Raw genomic sequence first — 17,185 nt, forward strand, 5'->3', positions numbered from 1 at the left:
CTTGTGTCAATTTCCTTATCGCAATATCTTCTTTCCTCTTTAAACTGAGCACTAAATGTGATCAGTTTAAATACCTATGTTCTCTACGCCCCTGTACGTCACGCGATTTAAAACTATTTCAATGCATTATTGTTGTCAACTTGACGTCTACGTTGTATGTAACTCGTTCTATGCGGCCAACGTTACAGGACGTCTACATTTTACAGTGGACGTGTTATGACGTCATTCATATATTCACTAATCATTGGAGAAGACACAAACGCCTTTTATGCCTGAAGACGTAAGAAGAGAAGTGAAGCCACTGTTCGCCTTCTGTATTCTGTCCCATGATGTAATAGTAGCCAAGCTGTGGAGTAGTTTTTTTTTTTTGATTGCTTAAAAGGCGGTAGGCTATACGTCCGCCCATAACAAAAAACGCAAAACGCAAACAGTAGAAACACCATACAAGAACTTGAGTAACAAAATAGCGTTTAGTATTCCGCCGCGCTCACTATCCGAAGACCTGAGATAAGTCTTATGTCCAGTAGTTACACTGGCTACAATTTTCTTCAAACCAGAACACAACAGTAACTACACTGCTGCTTGGCGACAAAAATGGACATTGCGGTGATACGTACCCAGGCTGACTCTCACATATGAGAGTATAATGTGATAACGTTCCCGCACAACTTCGTACGTGTAGTTACATAGCTGCGCAAGTGTGTGTGTTCCTACACTGGCATTGAACCAATTAGATATACCCATTATCCCCCAACCTTCGTAACAGTTTTGCCGACTTCATAACACACCGCATAGAAAGAGTTACATAATTATAATGTCTATTTCAAGTTAGACTTCATATTTCAATTGTCTATGTATGGAAACCAGGTTTTACTTTATTGTTAATGTTTTTTATTACTGGTGCAATGAGTGATTTATGTTGATTGCTTTATGGGCTCCTAATAAACTTTTAAAAATAAATTATTTTTTATTTATTTAAAACTCGTCCTGACTTCGTAACTAGGTGCTGTCTCCGAGGTATACAGCTGTAGGAACACTTTCTTTTGGCATTATTTAGTGGCAGTCAGTGCAGCGAAAGTCTGAACAATATATTAATTGAGGTAATTATCATTATGATCTTATATAGGCTGCAACACAATAAGCTGGTTTGGGCATTTGTAGAGGATGGATGATAGGAGACTGAGAAAGAAGATATATAAGGTGAATGTGGATGTAAGAGCCGGTGGGGTCGACCGCACCGAACCTCCGAATGACAGATATCTGACATTCTCAGTGAAGGCTAGGTCAAAAGTACCCTGAACCGGCGGGAATGCATGAAAAAATTGATGAAGGCGGAGGAAGTGAGGGAAGTATGCCAGAATCGTGCAAAGTGGCAATCCACAGTCTGCCTACCCCTATACCATAGAAGCGTAATACTATGTATGTATCTATGTAGTACACAACATTTTATTTGGTATTCCTTATTTCGGTTTGCACTGACTGCCTAATTTGATCATGTTGGTCAGAGGATGAGCCGCATCGACCGAGGTCATGGTCTTATGGAATACCCACGCACGCTGAAAATCACATCAGATAACTTTATATTAGAACAAGTCAATAAAATCAATTACCTAAATAGGTAATATAGAAACATTGAAAATAAAAAAAAGCAATCAACTAATAAACGTATAATAACAATATACAATTTGTACATTTCATAAGTTGTTTAAATATTGCGCAGTTCGAAATTAGCTAAAAAAATACGTATTTGGTATCACAAAGTCAAATAACTGGGAATCCCGCCCCTCGCAATACAATAATGTGAAATTGCTAAGTGAAAAAAAAAACAACTAAAATAACATATTTTATTCCTTCTTCAAAACTGTAGTTATAGGTCAAAATTAACAGTAAAAATTGCGTATTTGATATTAGAAACTCATTTAACTGGGGGTCCCAACTGCCCAAAATACAATTATACTAAATTGCCGCAAGACAAGATTAGTATATATTAAGATTTTTATCATTTTTAGTGAGGCTATGAAACCATTTTTTTAAATTATGTACGTATGGCGTCCTTCTAATAAGATTATTTTATTCCTTTGAATGTTTTTGATATTTAAAATAACTAATATTATGAGCAAGTCGCTTGAATTGTTGGCGACGTCTATCAACTGCGCCTGAAATGGGTTATAAGTAAGTATAATTATATCTTACTGAAATTGTATACACTTTGTGACTACTCAACAATTTTCCTTGGCAGTCATATTAAACTAAATCTTCACATAGTACGTTCCTGCTCTCGCGGCATAAAACCGTAAATGGTATAGATATACTGAGGTAAAAAGTTTGATTACAGTCTACAATTTATATTGTAAATGCAATAAGTACATACGTATGTAGATTGCTTGAAATATACAATTTGTTCCTCGTGCTCAACCCCTTTAGAATGTGGAATAAAACATGGCACGTGTATCCGATCGTTTCATTACGATTGGTCAAGAATTGGACACGTGAGTCACGTGTTGTTCTTTCGACCTATCACAATCGGATGACAAGAACGGTCGTGTCGTTTAACACGAAACTAACGTGTGAGACACGCCAGTCACAATCAAACGACAAAGCCGTTCGTGTCGTGTTGTTTACCACATTCTAGAAGGGTTGTACAGCTTTCAAAACCACAATAAAAGGCGACACTTCATGCCAAGAATCTAATGCCAAAGCTTTTCAGCATGCCTAGCAACTATACGGCCGCCTAAGCTTATTTATCACCTAAATTTTATTACTATCGTGTCCATCGTTTAAATTGGTTTCCTTTAGCTTCTCTGTGACTTCTTTCGTTTGTTCGGCTTGGTTTATCTGGTCTAGACAGATGTCGAGGATTCTCTCGAGGCCTCGTGCGGTCTGCTCCGAGGGGTACACGTTGATGTCAGGGACGTGCACGAACAGAGTTCTTTTGTTGTCCACGCTTAAAGAGGTATAATAGATGTACTCGCACAGATATCTGGAATAGGTAAAATATTAAATAAATCAGTAGGAGTCATCGTGTAGTTGTTTCATATAATAAGTCATCTGCCATGGAATCGTACTGATCTTTGAAGAGTTGAAAGTGGGAATTTCAGGACTACGTTAAACAGGATGTTATGAAAGGAAGTAATAGCCAGGAAAGCAGTTCAAACTTCGATTACTTAAGGTTATAGCTTAAGGTCCATTTTCATACATTTTGTTTCACCTTTAATCTGGGTAACTAAACAAGTATTGACAAGTAAAGAATTTAAATTCACGTCTAGTGAGTGATTAGTTCTCGCAGTTGAAAGAAAAACGTAAAAATAATTAATATGCATGGATATTTCGGCCTTTAAAATTTCGTCGTATTAAATTTTGCGAGAACTAATCACTAACTACTAGACGTGAATTTAAATTCTTTACTTGTCAATACTTGTTTAGTTACCCAGATTAAAGGTGAAACAAAATGTATGAAAAATAAGTGCTATAACCTTAAGTTTATAGGGTAATTTTGACATTGCGTTAATAAATGAAAACACATAATATAGCGGCTTTACTTTTAATAGTTTTTTATTAATTTGTTAAGCGTAAATATGGTGTGTGCGTGAGTATATTTTTGACTGAAAGTGTGGTATTGCTCTTGCAATGCATTATTTTACCTAGTGGTAATGGCATTAGAATGTGTAAAATAAATTAGTGAAATATTAGTATTTTGTCCGAAACTTACACTTCTTTATTTTACATCTACGGGTCGAGTCATTATGTGTAAAACGTTACTTAAAAAAAGATAAACTTATTTAGTTTTATTGATAAAAAAAAATAAAATATACTTAATTATAAGACAGTTTTCTCACTATTTTCGTTTGACTCGCGCGTACCTATAAGTGAATATTTTCCTTTTTTACAGATTTTTCTACAGTGTAAAAAACAATTCTATTTAATAGATATTAACATAAACTACATGGTTAACTGACTTTTACATTATTGTGATTCTGTAAGGTAAAACTAGAGACAAGCCTCCGATATGTTAGGGCAGCCGCACAACTGCATTTGTAATCAGCCGCTATTGTACGTAAGAAGCGGAATTCTCCCTCGTCCTTCAATGTACGGATTCTTGAACCAACTCGGACTTTTTATTACTTGTTAATTGATTCTTATACTTATTTTAATTTATCTGTTTATGTCGCAATTTGGAGTCAGGAAGTTAGCAGTGTGCACCCGTGCCTTTGAAAGCACATAAGCCCGTTGGTCCTGCGCCTCGTCTTTCACCGGTCATGTCGGATTACCGTCAGACTGGACTATGGGAGTGAACAAAGAGCGCGTATTGCGCACACACTTGTGCCCATGTCTCCTGCTTGTCAGACTGACCTCCGTTTCCAGATCCAAACACAAATTGATTCCCCGATGATTATTAATTACCTCCATCATGATGTCTAGTGTAGGTACACACTGGCTACACAGAATAAAAATAAATAAAAATACTGAATACCTACTGTATTATTTTTCCTTTTATAGGCAATAGACATTGATGTTTCGATAGTGAACTTAGAGGATTTCATTATCTCGAATTCCGATTACAAAATCCTAGTATCAAATAACCTTAGTTACGTAGGTATAAATACTTATATCTGTGACACAAAACATTGGATTATTATTTTGTTTTGGTTTCTAAATGGCTTTTAACAATAATCTTTGGATGTATTACAGTTTTAATCTTCCTCGAATGTATTACACTAAGAAAATGCGTATTCAATTAAGTATATGTATATACCATGTTACCACATTTATCTGTTATATAAAATTATATTCATAGTATAGATCTTGTATCAATGATGTTATCAGCCACTGACTGACATTTCATAACATTTCGAAATCAATTTGTGCGCTGTGCAATATATTTGCACATATTGTGTTCGTACAAGTTTCAATAACAACATACTGCGGTCAGCATTCATTGCTGAGCAGTAAGTATAAATACCTGCCATAACATTGGTGTGATTAACGCAAATAATATACCTGTACAGGGTGTAGCTAAAAGTAATCAATATAAAAAATATATAATATTAAAGTACAATAATGAATGCGCGATAATAAGAGTTTAGCTAGGGAATAGTACGCGTTGATCTCCGAAAGAGCTAAACCAATTTCAATGGTATATAAACAAGATTCGCAGCGATAAATCTGACTATAGATTGGTAATCTAGTATTTTTTACTGTTTTTTATTTCTGAAAACGTGCTTACAGGTGAAATGGCCCCTATATTGGGTATGCATTCAATAAAAACATCATAAACGTCACATGTAATAAATATTTAGAAGTTTATACATAATGACAATGTGACTCACCCATGTACAATGATACAAAACCTAAGGTAAATTTACATATTGTCAAATTTTCCTCATTCACTTCCATCCTCTAAATCCCACTGTTTTCCTTTTTGGAAATCCAGAATGCATGATTTAATGTTATGAATAATTTGTTTTATTACAAAAATGCTCACTTCAAAATCCAGGCGTACTCAACTGCAGCAATGTTTCTCTATAAAATAACCCATGGATATGTCAATTGCATCGAAATTTATAACAAAATTTGTTAACACCTAGAACACCTAAGTATCTAGAACTGTCCAGTGTACATCGGCGCGAGATAAGAGCGCGTACGCTTTTGGCGAGTGGCTCCTGCAGGACAGATGTTAGTGTGTGCTCTCCCTTACGTCGAATCATAAATCCTACAAGAATATCTTCCCAGATGGCGATATATTTTCTCTATCAGCTTTAAAGTTTTAAAGGCAGACTTTTAGAATACTTGCATCAAACGATTTACTGTTGCAGCAAACTGTTTCTAAACTCTCAATACATTTCTGTTTATAATAGTATTAATAACATAATGTTAACATAATATTGATACATCTCCTCAATGATGTAATGTTCGTTACGTTTATCTGTTTCATATGCCCGCTTATAATGTGTCAACATACCTAAATTATTATTTTATAATTTAGAATTGTTTGTTTTCCTAAAATAAATAAAAATAAAATGTAACAGAGGTAATTTACCCAACAGCATTAATATTATTACAGTCACTTATCCTGATATGGCCAATGCTATATTCTTTGGTGCAATAGTACTCATAAAATGTCTTTGAGAATGAATATCTAAACTAACTAGATGGTACTACTCATTGTCGTTATTAAATTAAACATTAGCAATAAACACCCTTTGCTATTCATCTTTAAATTTCATACCCTGGGAGTAATCTATACTATTATATGAAGTTGAAGAGTTTGTTTGAACACACTAATCTCAGGAACTGTCGGTTTGAATTGAAAAATTCTTTTAGTGTCAGATAGCCCATTTATCAAGGAAGGCTATAGGCTATATAACATCAATAAAAATGTTGCAAGTTGGGGAAAAAGATTTTTTTTTAAGACCTTCCATTGTGTGTGCTGCCTAACCAATTAAAGTTACTCAACAATCACTGATACAACCATAAAAAAATGGAATTAAATAAATACCTCCCAGCATCTTTAGAGCACACAGCACTTGTTTTCTCCTCAGGTGAAATGCTATCATTGAACTCTTTGCACAATCCCTCCACATTGAGCTTTGTGTGGATTCTGATGGCACCCTCTGCCGGGCAGACGTGGTCAGCAGGACATTTGTCAAAGTAGTCCATACGCTGGTAGCCTTTCTTGTGGGCTTGCATTTCTATTGTGAAGCAGTTGGCGACACCAGATACTCCAACATGCATCATGAACTGGGGATAATGTGAATTTTATAATTTACTAGGTGTTCCTTACAGCTTTACTCAATTGAAAGGCCTTTCCTACTACAAATGTACCTAAAACACTATAAAATACCAGTGCATTTTTTTTTAATTCTATCATTTTCCATAACACCAAATTATCAAGATAAAAAGTAAGTCTATATGTTAATCCAGGGCATGGTCTATGCATGTTCCACATGTCATATAAATCTGTTCAGTTGTAACAAACATCCAAACAGTATCACAAACTTTCACATATACTATAATATTAGTAACAGAGATTGTTTCCTCATACTCAGACCCCTCAGTCTGTCTGACTGAATAGAACTAATAACTGAAGTAAGTATATTTTTTTAGCTTTAATTCCGAATATTGATCTAGAGTAATTAATATCGCGTAAGAACAATTTTGGTAAGTTCAGACTACTGCCGTTCATGCACATTTTGAAACGAAAACCTAGTTAGAAATATAAATAAAAAATACTTTAAAAATATATCGCTTACTTTAGGACTGTGTGTTTCCCACAAGGCAGGCACAAACTCGTCAACATTTTCATAAGTAACAGGGATTTCGATGAGTACAAGCTCGCAGTTGTGTTTCCTTTCGATTTCCTCTTTGTTAATGAGCTTGACCGCTTCCCAGCTCGCGTTCACTGGGTGGTTAGCGAACGGGCCGAACCCTGTCACCATGATAATGGGTTTGAATAAGTTGTCCATGTCGTTACACATTTTAACGACCGGCCCTTCGGAGGAATTGAAAACAAATCATCAGTGTGAGATAGTGTTTACTTTCCTGAATTTTGACAGTGACAGTGGTCAGCTGATATTATTTCTGTATGTTGGTATAATTGAAAAAACAAAATTGTTTTGGATACACGTCCAAACAAATGCAGCAATGGAATAAAAAAATTATATACTCTACGATTTCAATGACATTAGAAATGTCAGCCAATTGTCATTCCATGCGTCATTCACTCGTTCAACGTCGTGCTATTGTTCCATGGCGCCTTTTATTTTTTATAATTAAAATGTGTGCATTATAGCATTAACTCTTAGAGATTCTAAATATAATTTCTTTTAATCAGTTTTACAAAACGGTAGTGATTTCATACCATAATAGCCGGTATCTGAGAACCAGCTGTTTTCTTCTGTATATAGGTTATGTTAGTGAATCCATATTTTTCGATTAAAATTAATTTATAATGAGCGAGTCGGGTTTGAGTAATAATAGAAAAGTGGTAGCGATACCATGGCCAATAGTGAAGAAGAAAGTGGAGTGTGCGGGCGCGCCGTTCCTCAGATATTATAGCATAAAATGTCACGGCGATGATGCGTTGCTCAGCACGTCTAAAGCAAACGAAAAGGCCGAGGAGGTGATCTTCGACGATGACGTGGAGTACCTGCGGAGCTTGGACCCCAAGGATTGGAAGATGCAGGATCACTACGCGGTGCTGGGCATGAAGAACCTCCGTTACAAAGCCACTGACGACGACATCAAGCGCGCGTACCGACAGAAAGTGTTGAAACACCACCCGGACAAGCGCAAGGCACAGGGCGAGGAGGTGAGGAGCGACGACGACTACTTCACGTGCATCACTAAGGCCTACGAGACCCTCGGCACGCCGTCCAAACGCAGATCTTATGACTCCGTAGACCACACCATAGACGACAGCATACCCACACCGGCGGAGATTAAAAAGGACGGATTTTACAAAGCATTTGCCAATTGCTTCGAATCAAATGCTCGGTGGTCGGAAAAGAGAAATGTCCCATTCCTAGGTGATGAAAACAGCTCCAGGGAACATGTGGAGAGGTTCTATGCGTTCTGGTACGAGTTTGAGTCGTGGCGTGAGTTCTCTTACCTTGACGAGGAGGAGAAGGAGAAGGGAGCAGACCGGGAGGAACGGAGATGGATAGAGAAGCAAAATAAAGCCGCCCGCGCCAAGCTAAAGAAAGAGGAGATGGCTAGGATACGCAGCCTGGTGGATCTCGCGTACGCTCACGATCCCAGACTGCAACGTTTCAAGCAGGAGGACAAGGACAAAAAGTTAGCAGCAAAAAGAGCAAGACAGGTATATTACATTTTTATTGTTCTCTTTTATTGAAAAAGGTTTGTAACAAATAACTAAAAAAATATAATTGTGGATCCCTATAGATACCATCTAATTCAGATTGTATCAACTAATGTAGAATTTTTTTTTATTTAATACTAAGCTGAGAAGATTTGTGTTTATGCCCACTAAGTTAAACTAATATTGATTTGGAAACTTCACATATTATATTTAATTATACTTGAAATTAAGGTCTGTAAGTGTAATAAAATATCATGTTATTAGAAATGTGATGATAGAGACTTATTAAAATTGTAATTTAATATGTAAATCCGATCCTTTTCCACCAGACAATTTGTTGTATAAAAATTCCACTATATATTTTCTGGAAATAAGTGAGAGTGCTATTCCAGGCTGTAATCTACATGACATATTTCATCCAGATCCATTCAGCCATTCTGATGTGAATGAGTAACAACATTCCAGTAGGCAACAGCTTGGCGGTGCCCCCGGTGTTGCTTTGATCCATGGGCGGCAGATGTTGCTTACCATCAGACCGCTTGCTTGTTTGCCTACTGAGGCATTAAAAAAAAATTGTAACAAATATTCAAACTATAGTATTTATTTTATCAGTATAGATAGCCTAAAAATATAACTATACCAGACCTATATTTTGTACTGCCCACCGCTGGGCATGGGGCTCCTCTAGCACTGAGAGGATTGAGGCCTTAGTACACCAACTGGCCTAATGTGAATTGGCAGTTATATACCTTTGAAATTCTTAGAGATAACTTCTCAGGTATGCACGTTTCCTCATGATGTTTTCCTTTACCATTAAAGCAAGTGATAATTCACAAAAAATATAACTTTAGAAACATGGCTTGCCTTTGGGTTTTGAAAGATCAGACATTCATTTTGGGAGTCCGTTCCACTCCCAACTAGGCTATCACTGCTAAGCCTAAAAATATTAACGTCAAAATCAGTTAGTAGTTTCTATAGTAATTTATTTTGTGTCTGATTTTCAGGATGCAGTCCAAGCCAAGAAAGCTGAAGAAGAGCGTCTCATTAAAGAAGCGCAGCTCGCTAAACAGAAAGCGGAGGAGGCGGAGAAGGCGCGTCTAGAGGCAGCCAGAGCAGAGCGAGAACAACAGAAGAAGAACCTCAGGGAAGGGAGAGCCGGAAAGCACTCAGAGACCTATGCAAATCCAATAACTATTATGCAGAAAGTGAAGATGAAACTGTTGCTAATATGGCCGCCGTTGAAAAAATATGTGAACTATTAAAAGTTAATGAACTCCAAGATTTTATGAAAGATTTAGAATCAAATGGGAAAGAAGCATTCCTCAGAATAGTTAAAGAAACAGAAGACAAACTTGAAGCTGAAAGAAAAGCTATGTTTGAGACCAAGAAAGCTGAGGAACAAAAAGCAAAGAAGGATTCAGCTGTGAAAGCCCCTATTGAGTGGACAGTGGAGTTAACACAATTGCTCATCAAAGCCGTAAATCTATTCCCTGCTGGTACAAATCAAAGGTGGGAAGTGGTAGCGAATTTCCTGAACCAGCATGGTGTTTTCACAGATGAAAAACGATTCACAGCAAAAGATGTGTTGAATAAAGCAAAAGATTTGCAAAGTTCAGACTTCTCCAAGAGCAATCTGAAGAAGGCAGCAAATGAGGAAGCTTTCGATATGTTTGAGAAAGAAAGAAAAAGGTCACTAATCACGTCGATGACAGCGGTATATCAAAAAGCGATCCCGTCAAATTGGTTAACGGTGTTTCAAACTCAAAAGCTGCTGACGACAACAAGCCTGAGGATAGAGCGTGGACCAAAACTGAGCAAGAGTTACTCGAGCAGGCGATCAAGACGTTCCCAGTAAACACTCCCGAGAGATGGGAGAAGATTGCTGACTGCCTCCCAAAACCCGCACCAAAAAGACTGCATGAAGAGATACAAGGAGCTCGTGGAACTGGTGAAGGCGAAGAAACAGGCGGCGAACCTCGCCAAATAGCACCGACAAACAATTAGATATGTAACAAATTGTTAACTAAATTACACGATTATACATAATTGACACGGTATTATGCCTTTATGTAAAATAAAAAATGAATTTGAATTGTTGAGTTTTTAGCTGTTTAGAAAACACAGCTTATCATACACAAATACACATATTTTAACCTATTTTATACATGACAATGTGAACTAATGAAGTTTTAGAGCTAAAGCAACCATTTTTATGAATTCGCGGTGTCCACACAAGAACGGTCTAACGAGGCTTGTTTGAAAAATTTGTTATGGGGTATCTATATAGATACCTATTTAACGCAATTTGGAGGTAATAACATTAATAATGGTTATACGGCGAAACTTTAAATCTTGCAAACTAAAATATTTACTCATGAATTTTCTTCGCGTTACATTGGACTAATTTCCTCATAGGCCGTTCTTGTATTTGGCCTTCTATTATAAAATGGGTGCAGCAAAGCATTTGTAATATTTTGACGTCTGTAAAATGCGTTAGTAAAATATTTTTTTCATAAATGCAACTTTCGCTAAAAATCGCTTGAGGACGACACAAAAGTGTTTCGTGGTTCCTGGTAAACCTGATTTGCGCTAAGTACGCAGAACCTACTACAACACTAGTCATGGTCGGTGCCTCCAATATAAAAAACAAGGTCTACAATGATAATCAACTCAAAATAACAAGGCCAAAAAGGTCCCCGATTTGTCCATCATTGAATTTTTTTCACAATAGTCATTGAAGTCACCCCATGACGAATGTCATCCCGTCGATTCTCTACCAGTCAGAAATCCATCTATACGATTAGATTACAAATGCTTTGATGCCATAAACCCGTATTGCCTTACTAATAAACATTTTAGACGTCTGTGATAGTTCTATTTTTGCTCGTAGACATACGGCCGATTCCAATAAACTATCCCAACAGCTAATTAGGCGTTAATGTTAAGAAAAAATCAATAATTCATCTGTAAGCATGTCAAACTATCCTGATTGGTCAATTCGCTATACCGTTTATAGGAATCAGTCAATAAATATAAGATTATTTGAGCAGAAAATTGTGAGAGATAAACCTATCGTGCCGCCCCTAGATTTACACATCTACAAACCTACAGAATAGAAGTCAATGGCCGCACAGTCGCTTTGTCTCTTTCTACGGAGTGATCATTATGTGGTATAGTTCAGTCCACTTTGTCTATGGTTTTTTATAGAGCGATTAGTAAAGTCCTGGTTTTGTTTGTCTCCTAGTGAATATCCTATCTCATTTATACGTATGTATGTCCATCCGTAAGAACCACGTAAACTGTACATCTTGTGTCATATTTTTATATTTATTTTTGGTTAAAGATGAACATAGTCAATTTAAAATGAATTGTGTTTTATTTTGTGGTTAACATCCCTTTAAAGGCTAGATATAAGACTTGATTACATATTGGAAACGGCGTAAGTACTGATTTATGAATTACCTAATTATATTTTATGGAGTGTCTTTTAGAAGTGGCTTCACAAAATCAATAGGTATATTATAGGCAATTATTTAACTTCAATTATAATTAAAATGTGATAGCTGGTTCTTAGAATACAGTGTGAAATTACAATGGAGAACTACGCCAAGATATGGCAATAAACAGTACGTAGATAACAAAACGCTAAACAAGTGTATATCGTTTTTTTTCATACGATAGTTTATTAAGAAGTTCTCAATATACTTATCGGTGTGAATCTACTTACGTTTACGAGGAATACCATTTAATGTAATACAATGATATGGTAGATTTGCATTTGATATGCTCTCGTTTCAAAATGCAGAAGATAGGCTGTTATTTATGAAATGAACAAATCTGTCAATCGGCATATGTGGGTAGACTGGAAATTAGCACAGCTCTTCCTGGGCTGGAACGTGAAAAAATTCCTTATAAAACTTTCGCATATCTTAAAGTATCCTTTACTTCGAGCTAGTTTGTTTATCAAAATATACAAATATCTATAGAGATTTCGGCACCCGCCAGGGTTTTGCTTTGATATGAACTCAACGACATGGAACATTGTTATCCGGTTTACTTTATTAATAGGCCTAAAGAAAGTATTTTATTTTTTTGTAGTTAAGCAAATTTTTATGTAAATTGCATTACCGGTGTGGAGACAGCGTTCTACGCTTGATTTAAGTAGGTAAATATTACGATTTCTAAACTCCAAAAACTTAGTATAGTCTTATATATTTCTTTACTGGATTATGTACCAGTAATAAAGCGATGAAAATATTTACGGATAAAATTTTGTGTCACGTGGTAATAAAACCTGCAACCTACCATCTCAGCCACATACCTACTTACACTACGAGTAAAAGTAGCTAGGATGTTTCACTACGTTCGATTTTTACAATTACTTTATACGGAATTGTAAATAATAAGAAAGCTATTTTGTCAAAGCAGCCATAAAATTAGTTGAAAATGGACCAATAAATCTTACTTCAAATATTGCAAAGTGTAAAAATGTGTATCGTTGCTCTTTCTCGCGCCTCGTGATTCTCCATTTCATTACCAAGATAATATTGCATCGCTTGTTCAGTTTTTGACATCTAGCCCTTCCATCGGGTTTCAAAAGCTTGTGTCTTCTTTATTTTTGTCTTCCGGATTTTGATCGTGCTCTCTATGTTCGGCTTTAAACTACGATTTTTGGACACTTAATAAAAAATATGACTAAACTAGCCTATTGTGTTGATTGCACGTTGATTATCTAGTCATTGAATTGCATCTGCATTACTTTGCTATACCGTTACCATGCTTTGTAACTTCACTGTCGAATGTCGTGATCTTTTGTTCGCACATTGTTCTTTGTTTATTTTATCGCCTCGCAGTTCATCAAAACGATTCCCACAATTGATTCGTAAATTACTTATTGATACGGACTACGCGAACTTTTACCTTATACATCCACGCACACGGTTTGTACCACGAAACTTCCAGATTTGCATTTTCAATACTAGCAAACACAATACTTTTTAGATTTATTCGCTTAAAATTTTCATATTATGAGTAGTTAATCTTAAATTCGATGCACGCTCACAATGGAAGATACATCGTGAGTATATGCATGTATTCAGTAACAGATGTGGGAGGACGCGCCCTCCCCAAGGTCACCTCGTGAGCGGCGACAGGTGTTCTGTTATTCCGAGCATTGTGTTGCTCTGCAATATAACTGCATCTGTCAATGGGTTTTTGCGGCTCAAGATGTCATCGAGTTCTCCTTATTTGATATGTAGATCAGGCCTTCAAGACAATATTTCCATTTACACTTAAGTTGCTAGTCACATTTTTATCACCATATATTTACGCTTGTGTTCTCGTAGACAGCAGTGGCGATGCGTGTAATTTTCCGAAAGGGACCCGACAGAACTCATGCACTGATATGCATGAATGCGGTGTGCAAATCGTTCTTATGATGAGTAGATTTTACATAGATTAGGAAAGTGAAACCAGCAGGAATCGGGCTATACATATGGAGCTTTCGCCACTGATGGCGAGTATAACTCATATGGTTTAACTAACTTGTTTTCGTAACGGCTGCCTCGATGGCGTTGTAGTAATACGTACGCGTTACGAGTACGACTACGGAGTTGAGGTCCTAGGTTCGAATCCCGGGTCGGCACTAAAATAGTTGTGCCTGGGTTTTGCTGTTTTAAAAATTACTCAGTTGCAGTTCGGAGTCAGGAAGTTGGAGGTGTAATACGCCCGTGTCACGGAAAGCACGTAAAGCCATTGGTCTCGCGCCTGATTATCTCATGTCAGATTACCGTTTCACGAGACTATGCAAGTGAAGGAACAGACCTGTATATTGCGCCCACACTTGTGCACTATAATATCTCCTGCATACCTGGCTGATCTCCGTTAGGATTGACCACCGCGCCGTGACCGAAATTCGGCTAGGAGGGTATTCATTCGTAACCTCTCAAGACCTAACCTTGTTTCATAGGTCAAGACATACGAAATATTAAAACAACAATTTCAAATTACAAAACTCCTTTAATATAAATGTAATCATAAATAAAAGCTACATAATATCGACTGAACAATAGCTTAATATACATGTTGCTAAAACGATTGCTCTAGTAAGGACTGTATGCAATTTTAGTATTTATAATTGAGTTTGAGCAATTTTAGTTTCGTTTCGCCAGCGGGTTAGTGCCCACACATTGACAAATACTTTCCTATTAGTAGATATAATATTTTATATAAAATCTTTAACCGAGATAGACTATTCAAGTTATAAACAACAAGAATACATACAATACGTGCTACTGGCGAGAATTATTTTTGGACCAATCCTTTAATTACCTCAGAACGAGTACTGCCAGTATAAATATTCTGAGTATACATCGACAAAAAGTATTTATTTTTAGCCAACAGGCTATATCTGAAGCCCTTCTAAACTGGTCCGATTATTTTGTGGTTTGTATCACACGAATCCTTTTACCATTTACAAAACGTCCCAAATCCTTAAGCATTTAAAGGTTCGAGTGGAATATTGTTTTGTTGATCTTCGTTATATCGTAGTTATATCTGTAATATCATTATTGTTATCATTAAAGTGCATGCAGTCCTCAACTAGTGCAATCTGGTTCCACAATTAATAATAAAGATAAATTACATTGAGTTTGGTTCGGTTCCGTTAAGGCACGTTAAAGGCCATTCATTGCGTTTAAAGCTTACATTACTTACTCTTAAAATATACTATATTCGTGTAGCTGTTTATATCTAATGAGTGATATAATGTTCGCAATAGTTTAGACAATCTTCAAGAATTATCAAGTTAAGTATTAGTAGTATATTTATTTATGCATATGTTTAAGAGTAAACACCCCAAGGTATCACATAGACTAGAAATAATTATTATTTGTTTTGATATGCGGATGGAACCCACGGCCTCCCGACATAAAGCAGGCTTATCGCCCGCTGCGCCAACAAGGCCGTTGATATGTAGGAACAGGAAAAACGGAAATCAAATCTAGATTGACTAAAAGCTTTGTTAAATATAAAGCAAAATATTAAGAAGCGAATAAAATACCGTCGGAAACTATTGCAAAACGGATTTTTCGATTAGAACCGTAAATTATTCGGAAATAACTGATTGGTACAGAAAAGATTTAATCGAAGATCGATAATCAAATTATATGACGAAACCACACATAATACTTACATATACTTATTATTACAAAATAGTGTTGTAAAGATAGATAATTTTAAAACGTAATAATTTCAAAATTATGTTGCGTTTAAAACAGTATAAAATAGTCAAAAACTTTATCAAAATTCGTTAGTTCACGAAAAATAATTAATCTTTTTAAAAGAGTAGGTAATCGGTTTTAATAATTCTTAGTTGCCATCAAATCTACATAAGTAGGTAAATAATATATCCAAAGATGGACAAAGCTGCAACTTTAACTATTGAATCACTAAAACTTTATCATAAACAAATATATTTGCAATAATTTAAACTGCAGGTTCAGGAATAAAATGTGTTTCGATTCAGAAAAACTCGTACAAATGGAACTTTTGACCTCACGGTTCGCGACGCACGTAAAGTGGCGCTACACGCGACCGATACAATTTTGTACTTTTATTTGCAACGCACACTGAATGGCAAAATTTTGTTAATTATTTTTTACCGAAACTGTAGTCGTAATAAGAATTTTTATTTTATTGTTATTTATGTTTGTTAACACTACGTTTTCACAGTATTATAACAATGTAGTAGTCATTTTGCATGTCACGGTTCTTCACATAATACCTGACATTCATTTGTCAAATTTCTAATATTACTGAGAGAAAGCAGCAAGTACGAGCTGAGATTATTTGAGTTTCGTCATTATGTAATACTTATATAAATAGTCAAAAGAACGTGAAATACTTATATTTAGATAAAACGTCACACAAATTATTTAAAATTAACTTATAAGAAATAAATTCTTCAGAGAGCACCATTCCGGGCACCGAAACATTAACGCTTTTGTGCCGTTTAATCATAATATGATGTTATTCATTACATTATCTTGTATGCATTGTGATCAAGAATGTAGCCAGAGACCTGTAGACGGGTTAATTTGGGTTATCAATCACTTCCCGAAATCTTTGAATAACTTTGTGGACGACTCATTTTATTTCCTTGTTGCCGTCGCAAGTAATGCCAGAAGAATAAATTATTTGGAGTGTTTTATAATATACTTTTAAGTATATTCTTAAAATGTTTCAAATAGTTTTGTATACATTTTTTTCCGGTGAATAGTTCCTAATTACGGTCCTGACTGAGACCAATTACTTTCCTTGCTTTATACCGTAAGAGGCGATTAAATAAGGTCATTGAGGTCATGCGCG

The 17,185-nt window shown here is 35.9% G+C and overlaps 2 protein-coding genes across 2 annotated transcripts; one reads left to right on the plus strand and one right to left on the minus strand.

The window, feature by feature from the left end:
- Positions 1-1,827: 1,827 nt before the first annotated feature.
- On the minus strand, positions 1,828-7,597 carry LOC119189469 (pyroglutamyl-peptidase 1-like). Its single transcript, XM_037439206.1, has 3 exons — positions 7,251-7,597; positions 6,497-6,738; positions 1,828-2,980 (listed from the first exon to the last, which is right to left on the minus strand). The coding sequence occupies exons 1-3, from the start codon at positions 7,473-7,475 to the stop codon at positions 2,749-2,751; spliced, it is 699 nt and encodes a 232-aa protein (XP_037295103.1). The 5' UTR covers positions 7,476-7,597; the 3' UTR covers positions 1,828-2,748.
- A 101-nt stretch (positions 7,598-7,698) lies between these two features.
- Positions 7,699-12,186, plus strand: LOC119189471 (dnaJ homolog subfamily C member 2-like). Its single transcript, XM_037439209.1, is given in 5 exon segments — positions 7,699-8,818; positions 9,823-9,960; positions 9,963-10,514; positions 10,517-10,714; positions 10,716-12,186. Coding segments are annotated over 5 exon segments (1,848 nt in total). The 5' UTR covers positions 7,699-7,948; the 3' UTR covers positions 10,806-12,186.
- The last annotated feature ends 4,999 nt before the right edge of the window (positions 12,187-17,185 follow it).

The sequence above is a fragment of the Manduca sexta genome, chromosome 16 (genome assembly GCF_014839805.1).
Source record: "Manduca sexta isolate Smith_Timp_Sample1 chromosome 16, JHU_Msex_v1.0, whole genome shotgun sequence".
NCBI lineage: Eukaryota > Metazoa > Arthropoda > Insecta > Lepidoptera > Sphingidae > Manduca > Manduca sexta.

Bases quoted from the DNA above. Each gene is read 5' to 3' on its own strand.
- LOC119189469 (XM_037439206.1), bottom strand. From the start codon at position 7,475: ATGTGTAACGACATGGACAACTTATTCAAACCCATTATCATGGTGACA. The intron at 6,739-7,250 runs GTAAGCGATATA...CATTATCCCCAG, and splicing joins GGGAAACACACAGTCCTAAA to TTCATGATGCATGTTGGAGT. The intron at 2,981-6,496 runs GTATTTATTTAA...TACCTATTCCAG, and splicing joins TGCTCTAAAGATGCTGGGAG to ATATCTGTGCGAGTACATCT.